General features: G+C 36.8%; 1 protein-coding gene across 1 annotated transcript; it reads right to left on the bottom strand.

The window, feature by feature from the left end:
* Positions 1–8250: 8250 nt before the first annotated feature.
* LOC308258996 (olfactory receptor 52M1-like) lies at positions 8251–9195 on the bottom strand (the record flags this gene model as incomplete). Its single annotated transcript, XM_080689661.1, has 1 exon — positions 8251–9195. The coding sequence occupies one exon, from the start codon at positions 9193–9195 to the stop codon at positions 8251–8253; it is 945 nt and encodes a 314-aa protein (XP_080545787.1).
* Positions 9196–9621: the final 426 nt, after the last annotated feature.

Genomic DNA, 9621 nt, shown 5'->3' on the forward strand with positions numbered 1-9621 from the left:
TGAGTTCTTTGTGCTTGGCATTCTAATTGGGGTTAGATGGAATCTCAGTGTAGTCTTGATTTGCATGTCCCTGATGGCTAATGAATGATGTTGAACATCTTTTCATGTATCTATTGGCCATTTGTGTATCTTCTTTTGTGAAGTGTCTATTCAGTTTAGTTGCCCATTTCTTGATTGGGTTATTTGTTTTGCTAGTGTAGAGTCTTTTGAGTTCTTTGTATATTCTGAATATTGGCCTTCTGAGTGGTGGCTAGTAAAGATCTTTTCCCATTCTGTAGGCTTTCTCTTTAGGTTCTTGATGGTTTCCTTTGATGTGAAGAAACTTTTAATTTTGATGCTATACCACTTGTTAATTATTGCTTTAACTTTCTGCGTTTTGGAGGTCTTGTTGAGAAAGTTACTGCCTGTGCCTATATGTTGGAGTGTTGAGCCTATGCCTTCCTCTAATAACTTTACAGTCTCTGTCTAATTTCAAAGTCTTTGATCCATCTCAAGTTGATTCCTGTGCATAGTGAGAGGTAAGGATTTAGTTCCATCTTTATACAAATGAATAGCCAGTTCCCCCGGCACCATTTGTTGAAAAGGCTGGTCTTTTGTTTTTTTTTTTTTTTGTTTGTTTGTTTTTTTATCCAGCATACAAGTTTGGCCCCTTTGTCAAAGATCAATTGACTATAGGTGTGTAGATTTGTTTCTGTATCTTTTATTCTGTTCCACAGGTTAGTCTTCCTGTTGTGCAAAACCATGCCGTTTTTACTACTATTGCTCTATAGTATAATTTAAAGTCTGTGATTGTGATGCTTCCTGCCTGGTTTTTATTGCTGAGGATTTCTTTGGCTATTCTGGGTCTTTTCTTTCTCCATATAAAATTAATGACTGATTTTTTCTAGGTCTATAAAGAATGTTGTTGGTGTTTTAATAGGAATTGCATTGAATCTATAGATCACTTTTGGCAGAATGGCCATTTTGATATTTATTCTGCCTATCCATGAGCAAGGGAGATCTTTACATCTTCAAAGGCCTTCTTCAATTTCTTTCTTTAATGTTTTATAGTTTTCATTGTAGAGGTCTTTTACATCTTTGGTTAGGTTTATTCCTAGGTATTTTATTGGTTTTGAGGTTATAATGAATGGAATTGATTGTTTTATTTCTTTCATTGTGGATTTATTGTTGGCATAAAGAAAAGCAACTGATTTATCTAGATTGATTTTGTTTCCTGCTACTTTGCTGAATTGGTTAATCAGCTCCAGTAGTCTTTTGGTTGAGTTTGTTGGGTCTTCTAGATAAAGGATCATGTCATATGCAAATAAGGATAGTTTTAATTCTTCCCTTCCTATTCAATTTTTTTTATTTCCTTCTCTTATTGCTGTGGCAAGAGTCTCAAGGACTATTTTGAAAAGGACTGATGATAGTGAGGGTCCTTGTCTTGTTCCTGATTTTAGAGAGAATTCTTGCAGTTTCCCCCCATTCAATATGATGTTTACTTTGGGTTTATTGTATATTGCCTTAATAATGTTGAAATGCATCCCTTCTATTCCAGTTTTCTACAGTGTTTTCAACATAATTGGGTGTTGGAATATGTCAAATAATTTGGCAGAATCTATTGATATGATCATGTGGGTTTTGTTCTCAGTTCTATTTATGTGGTGAAGAACATGTATTGATTTGTGTATATTGAATCAGCCTTGCTTTTCTGGGATGAAACCAACTTGGTCATGGTGTAAAATTCTCTTAATATGATTTTGAATGCATATAGCTAATATTTTGTTTAGAATTTTTGCATCTATGTTCATCAAGGATATTGGTCTGTAATTTTCCTTTTTTGAGGTATCTTCATTTGGTTTGGGGATTAATGTGATACTGGCCTCATAGAAGGAATTTGGGAGACTTCATCTCTTTCAATTTCCGAGGACAATTTGTGAAGTACTGGGATTAGTTCTTCACTGAAGTTTTTATTTTTTATTTATTTTTTAATTTTTATTGAGCATAAATGGTATATATTTAAACTATACTTGATGCCCACTCCCCCCTCCCGCCCCTGTTTTCCCTTCCCCCCTCCCACCAATGATTGTCCAGGGTAACCATGCCATATTCATAATTTTACACATATTCAGATGTGGACCCTTGTTAATCAAGTTCAGCCTTCCTCCTCCTCTATCTTTCCATTCTAGCTTTGCTGGTATTTCCCCTCCATTATCTGGAGTACCACTGGTATCCTCTGTTTTCCCTAGTTTGGGCATATTATAGGAAACATATGTTCCTTCTCCTTCTGTGCTTGGCTGGTCTCACTTAACATAATGCTCTCCAGGACTTTCCATCTTCTTGCAAATGGTATGATTTTGTTCTTCAATTAATCTTTGACAAAGAGGCCAAACTCATACGCTGGAGAAAAGACAGCCTTTTCAACAAATGGTGCTGGGAGAACTGGCTAACCATTTGTAAAAAGATGAATCTAAACACCTATATCTCACCATGCACAGGAATCAACTCAAGATGGATCAAAGACTTAGAAATTAGACCTGAGACTGTGAAGTTAGTAGAGGAAAGAATAGGTTCAACACTACAAAATATTGGCACAGGCAGTAACTTTCTCAACAAAACCTCCAAAGCTCAGGAAATTAAAGCAAGAATTAACAAGTGGGATAGCATCAAACTTAAAAGTTTCTTCTTATCAAAGGAAACCATCAATAACTTAAAGAGGAAGCCTACAGAGTGGGAAAAGATCTTTACCAGCCACCACTCTGATAGGGGACTAATATCCAGAATATACAAAGAGCTTAAAAGACTCTAGCAAAACAAACAACCCAATCAAGAAATGGGCAAATGAACTAAAGAGACACTTCACAAAAGAAGAGATACAAAGGGCTAATAGATACATGAAAAGATGTTCTTCATCACTGGCCATCAGGGAGATGCAAATCAAAACTACACTGAGATTCCATCTAACCCCAGTCAGAGTGGCAAGCATAAAGAAATCAAATAACAACAAATGCTGGTGAGGATGTGGGGGAAAAGGAACTCTTTTACACTGTTGGTGGGAGTGCAAACTAATTCAGCCACTATGGAGATCTGTGTGGAGATTCCTAGAAAGGTGGGAATAGATACACCATATGATCCAGCTATACCACTCCTGGTTATTTTTCCAAAAGGGTTGAATTCAGCAAACTATAGCAACATATGCATACCTATGTTCATAGCAGCACAATTCGTAATAGCCAAAATGTGGAACCAACCCAGGTCCCCATCAACAGATGAATGGATTGCAAAACTGTGGGAAATACACACAATGGAATTCTACTCAGCCATAAAGAAGAACACTGAAGGTTTTATAGAAAGGCTGGAGACCCATCAGAGCCTGGGATTTTGTTTGATGGTAGAAGTTTTATTGCTGTCTCTATTTCTTTGATTTCTATTGGTTGGTTTAGGTTTGCCGTGCCCTCTTGTTTCAGTTTAGGTAGGTTATATGTGTTGATTTCTTCCATGTTTTCCATTTTATTGGAATATAAATTTTCAAAATAATTTCTGATAATCCTTTGAATTTCCTCACTGTCTGTAGTGATGTCTCCTTTTCCATTTCTGAGTTTAATAATTTGAGTTATTTCTCTTTCTTTTGGTTAGGATGGCCAGGAGTGTGTCAATCTTACTAAACTTTTTATAGAATCAGCTTTTTGTTTTGTTGATTCTTTGAATTGTTTTTTGTTCTTTATTTCATTTGTTTCTGCTCTGATTTTTAATAATTTCCTTGCCTTCTGCTGGCTTTGGGATTACACTGTTGTAATCTTTCTATGTTCTTGAAATGTATCATTAGGTTGTTTACTTGGCAATTCTCTGTTCTTATGTGGGCAATCAATGCTATAAACTTTCCTCTTAAAACTGCCTTCAAAGTGTTCCATAAATTTTGGTAAGTTGCTTCTTTATTTTTACTTAATTCCAGAAATTTCTTTATTTCTCCCCTAACTTCTGATCTTATTCACTCATTGTTCAATAGTGTGTAATTCAATATCCATGCATTTAAATAGTTTCAACTATAATTACTGTGGTTGATTTCTACTTTCATTCCATTATGGTCTGAAAGATGCTGGAATTATATTACATCTTTTGAATTTGCTGGTGATTGCTTTGTGGCCCAGGATGTGATCTATTTTGAAGAAGGTTCCATGGGCTGCTAAGAATACTGTGCATTCTGTTGTTCCTGGTTGAAATATTCTGTATATGTCTATTAGGTCCATTTGGGTTATAGTTTTCTTTAATTTTGAAGAGTTTTTACTCATCTTTTACCTTGGAGATTGATCTAGTGGTGTAAGAGGTATGCTAAAGTCCCCTAATATTATTGTAATTTGGGTCTATTTGAGATCTGATGTCCAGAAGAGTTTGTTTTACAAATGTGGCTGCCCCCACATTTGGGACATAAACATTTACTACCATTATATCTTTTTGTGGATTGTTCCTTTTTAACAAAAGGAAGTGTCCCGCTTTGTATCTTTTGATGTATTTTAGCTTAAAGTCTGTTTTGTTGGATATCAGCTTTGCTACTCCAGCCAGTTTTTGGTCTCCATTAACATGGTATATCTGTTTATATTTTTTCACTTTCAGTCTGTGAATGTCTTTGGCTGTAACATGAATTTCTTGCAAACAGCATATATTTGGATTATATTTTTTAATCCACACTGCCAGTATTTGTCTTTTGATTGGTGAGTTAAGTACTTTGATGGTCAGAAATATTATTTAAATGTGATTTTTTCTGTCATTTTATGTTCTGTCTTTTGTTTGGTATCCTGTTATTTCTTCTTTACTTAGATTGCTGATCAACTTCATCTCTTCTCTAGTTCTGAAGTCTGCTTCTTTTTCTTCTTTATGGTTTATTTCTTTAAGTATTTTCTCTAGTGTTGGCTTTGAATTCATGAACATTTGAGGTTCTGCTTATCCTAAAACACTTTTGTTTCAAGTGCTTTGATTATTTAACTGGATTTCTTGAGGCTGCTGCACCAGTGCTCGAAGTTTGGGCCCCTGGCCCAAGGCCCACAATGGCACAGGTGGCCAGTCCGCAGCAGGTCAGTCATGTGCTCAGACATTTTGCAGTGGATCCAGTAGTTCAGTTATTGGATTCCTTCTGCTGTGGTTCCTGTTTCTGTTTTGGTTTGTGAGCTGTATTTGTTTTGCTTGTCTAGATGCTGCCTTCTCCATAGTTGAACTTTATTTGTTTCAGCTACTGAGATGTGCTGTGTCCCGCAGTTGCCATTTTTAATCTCTCCAACATGTTTTGATGTTCATAGTAAAGTGGTTACTATATGCAAGCAAGGTTTAGTTTTGTTGTTTTTGCGATCTCCAATTTCATAGTCACTGGTATATAATCTGTAAGTGCTAACTCTGTAGCTTATGTTTCTAAGCCCAATATCTAAACAATCTGGATATTTGTCAGAAAATATAGTTAACTCATCATTAATGGTATTTCAGAACCCTGAGAGTCTAGAATTGGCAAATCATCATCAGAAAATGGCCAACATAATTACAATAGTCCCAAAGTTCTGCTTTTCCCTAGGGAATTCTCTTTTCTTTAATGTGGAAAAGATCTATCTGTGCTTTATGATTATTTCTTTCCACTATCTTAACAAATATAACGAAAATATATTTTATGGTATTAATTCAGATAAAACGTATCATCTGAATAGGAGTTTTAAAACACAAAGCAATCACTAAATATATATTTGTATTTAAAAACAAAAGGAGTTAGGTAAAAAAGTAAATAAAGATAGTTCTTATACATGGAGTTAAGTATTCTTGTCTTTACTCAAACTCAGATTCTACCACTTTCTTAAGATGTGACCTTGAGAAAATAATCTCTGTGAGTACTAGTTCTTCATTTGTGACTTCTAAATAATTTCTGCTTTGATAACTACAGTGTTAATCAGTATTAATTATATAAGTTTAAACACATATATATCATATATAGCAAATTATACATTTTCACACATATATACTATATCTTATGTATGCATTACAAGTTCTGGTGTGGAATAAGTATATGAAATTATGCTTGTTATCATAATGCAATCTTAACTAATGTTTATCAAAGACTTGCTGTGTGTCACTATTCTCATATCCTATATGCTTTCACTTGTTTAATGCTTAAATGTCCATGGGGACAAAAAAAAACTTTATGATCCTCATTTTGTTGATTGTGGCACCATGTGCTAGAACATTCCAACATTTTACCTGAGCCTATGCAGATAGTGACAGGTGAATAATGATCCCAGAAACTCTGTCTTTTGGGCCAGTTCATTTAATATTTAATTATATTAGACTTTAATGAATAAAAAGGGCATATCAAGAGTTAAAAACAGCCAGTTGTATTGAAGAATGGTTGTAATACCAGTACTTGGGAGCCTGAGATAGGACAGAAGATTGGAAGCCAGCTCTGCAATTTAGTGTGGCTCTCAGCAACCTAGGGAGATCCTGTTTCCAAATAAAAAATACAATCTGGTTGGCAGGTATAGCTCGGACATAGAATGTTTCTGGGTTCAATCCCCAGTAACACACACACACACACACACACACACACACACACACACACACACACAGAGTTAAATACAATATATCAAGAAATTTGCACTAAATAGTAGTAGAAATCAGTTTTGACCCTAGGAGTTGAGGAAATAATTTAATCTTTCTGGAAATGTAGAACAGATTAAGTAGAAAGTGTGTGTTTGAGAATAACCAATTTTTCCCAGGTAAGAAAGGATGGGATGGACGGGAGAATTCTAGCAAAGACATGAAGATGTGAAGGAAGGAGATCATTGATTGAAAGCAGGTGTGACTTAATGGATAGGATGAAGAGTGCAAAGGATATGGAAGAAGAGTAAGAGGAACAGGAAGAAGGGAATTCATAAAGTTTTTGTTTTGTCATCCTTGATATACCATGAGGGGGCCAGAACTAAGGTTACCTGTCCTACATATACATATATATTTTTTAATTTTTAAGAAGATAACTATGAGCTCAATGTAGAGGATGAACTAGACATAGCAATTAAAAGCTAATGCCTTGAAAACAACAGTGGAAACTGTTAAAGGCTCGAGCAGAAAATACAAACTTAAACAATGGTACTTAATAGAGCCTAGGGCAGAAGGAGGTGGAAGAGAAGATATTTACCTGGATGAAGCTTCTAGGTTGAATAGAAAGCAAAGAACAAAATAAAGAAGGTGTAAATAATACTTTATAAATTGTAAATTTCTGTAAAGACAAAATCAATTAAATGAAACTCTGCCTGTATTTATTGAATACCTCTGGAATATTTTTCATTTTGTACAACCTGAGGAAGGAACTACAAGAGTAAGGAGTGAATATTGAGATTATTTCAATAAAACACTTAAATTTCTTTTAATAACTTCATTTTAAATATTTTCTATAGCAAAATTACCGTCAAATTTAAAATGACTTATTTACAACAATAGAATATTTTCTTTATCAAAAGGCAATAGCATGGAAAACCTGAACAAGAGCACATACGAATCAAGCTCTGTGGCCTGAATAAGTTCTAAGCATATTCACAATATGTAGTTTCAGGTATAAAATTACTCTCTTTTCAGTAGACTCTGTAATGAAGGTTTAAAGAAGCCAAATGTTAGTTCACATAAAAATCCACTACCAGGCACAGATTAATATTGCTAGAGAGAAAATACTCTTTAAGCAATAGAGGGTTAAACATTTGTTAACTGGAATATTATAATGTTGACTCATTCTGCATTTTCTGTCTGAAAACCTGTCCTGTGTGTGTCAGTTCTTACAAATATATGTAAAATTGTTGAGTGTATTCAGAATCTACTCAAAATCAATTACGTTGCCATTTATAGAGAAGAGTGACAGTAAGCTTTTCAATTGTAGATTGCTTATAGAAAATTTTGGAAAATTTCCCAGGGTTTCACATTTTTTTGAGTCACTTTTTGAATGTTAGGTACCATCCCCAGTTATGCCACAAGCTGGTAACAACAAGGATCAGAAGGAAACTCACTAATCATCAAGTTCTAAGTAAATTTCCTAAAACTCAGTTGTACAACAACAGTATTAAATGCACTGGTTCAATTGAAATAGAAAATTTTCTATTAGTTGTGGTCATTCTTTCCCAATAAAGTCCAAAACAAAGTCTGATTTCTTTCAACGAGGTTGAAAGAAAAAATGCCATGTATGGGAAAGGGATGAATTATTTACAGTTTTTCCTTCTTAATCCATTGTTATTTTTATAAATGATTTCAGCATAATCAGGAACAATTTATCTTTAGAGAACTAAGAACATGCTCTCTAATTTTCTTGGTTCTAATACCATAAACAATGGGGTTAAGAAAGGGTGGTATCAAAAGGTACATATTTGCAATGACGATATGAACTTGGGGGGCCACGCTGTGGCCAAAGCGGTGGGTCAGGAAGGTGAAAACAGCGGTGGAGTAGAACACTAGGATGACGCAGACGTGGGAGCCACAGGTGCCCAGCGCTTTAAGACTTGCTTCTCGCGACGGCAGACGGAAGACAGCGCGCAGGATCAGCACGTAAGAGAAGGCGATGAAAAACCCATCGCAGGAGCCAATGACAGAGGCCACGCTAAGACTGTACTGCTTAGTGGCTCCCGTGTCCACAAAGGCCAGCTTCACCACCGCCATGAACTCGCAGTAGGTGTGCGCAATCACCCGCGTCCTGCAGTAGGGCAGCTGCCTGAGCAGGATGGGGTGTGGGCAAAAGAAGGCCACCCCCCGCAGGACCACCAGAGCTCCCATCTTGGCAATGCGGCCGTGGGTGAGAATCGTGGCATGGCGCAGGGGTTCGCAGATGGCCACGTAGCAGTCAATGGCCATGGCCAGGAAGAAGCCGGATTCCATGGCCGTGAAGCTGTGGATGAAGAACATCTGAGCCAGGCAGGCGTCGAAGGCGATGTCCCGGGCGCCCAGCCAGAAGAGGCAGAGCATGCGCGGCAGCGTGGACGTGGACAGCACCAGGTCGGTGACCGACAGCATGCACAGGAAGAGGAACATGGGCTCGTGGAGGCTGCGCTCGGCCCTCACCACAGCCAGGATGGTCACGTTGCCCACCACGGCCACCACGTACATGGAGCAGAAGGGAATCCCGATCCAGACGTGCAGGCGCTCCAGGCCCGGGATGCCCATCAGCTGGAAGGTGTCTGGAGAGAACTGGGACCTATTGCCTGCTGTCATGCTGGCGCTGCTGGCTGTCTTCTGTTGACAGAGTGCTCCTGGTCAGGGCAAAGGGGATCTGCCAAGCTCATTGCAACAGAACCTGAAAATCAATCTGCAGGATTCCCAAGTCAATATCACCTTAGAAAACTTTCGAGGTTGAAATTTGGAGAGAATAAATCTTAGGTACACTTGGCAAAAGCTATACAACAAGACATAATGTACTAATTGTGATTCAAGTAGTGAGTCTGCTGAATTTGTTAAAACACAAAAAACCTTTTTAAGCATGTATGAACAATAACAAATCCAATAAAACTTTCTAGATTTATAGACCATTACAATCATAAGCCATATTTGTTTTTGATAGAACCATCAGACTGTACCAGTGGAAAATGTCTTAGAAATCTTCTATTCCAATTTTATCTTTAATGTAATCCCAAAAGATAA

This window comes from Muscardinus avellanarius (assembly GCF_963383645.1).
Source record: "Muscardinus avellanarius genome assembly, chromosome: 1".
Classification (NCBI taxonomy): domain Eukaryota; kingdom Metazoa; phylum Chordata; class Mammalia; order Rodentia; family Gliridae; genus Muscardinus; species Muscardinus avellanarius.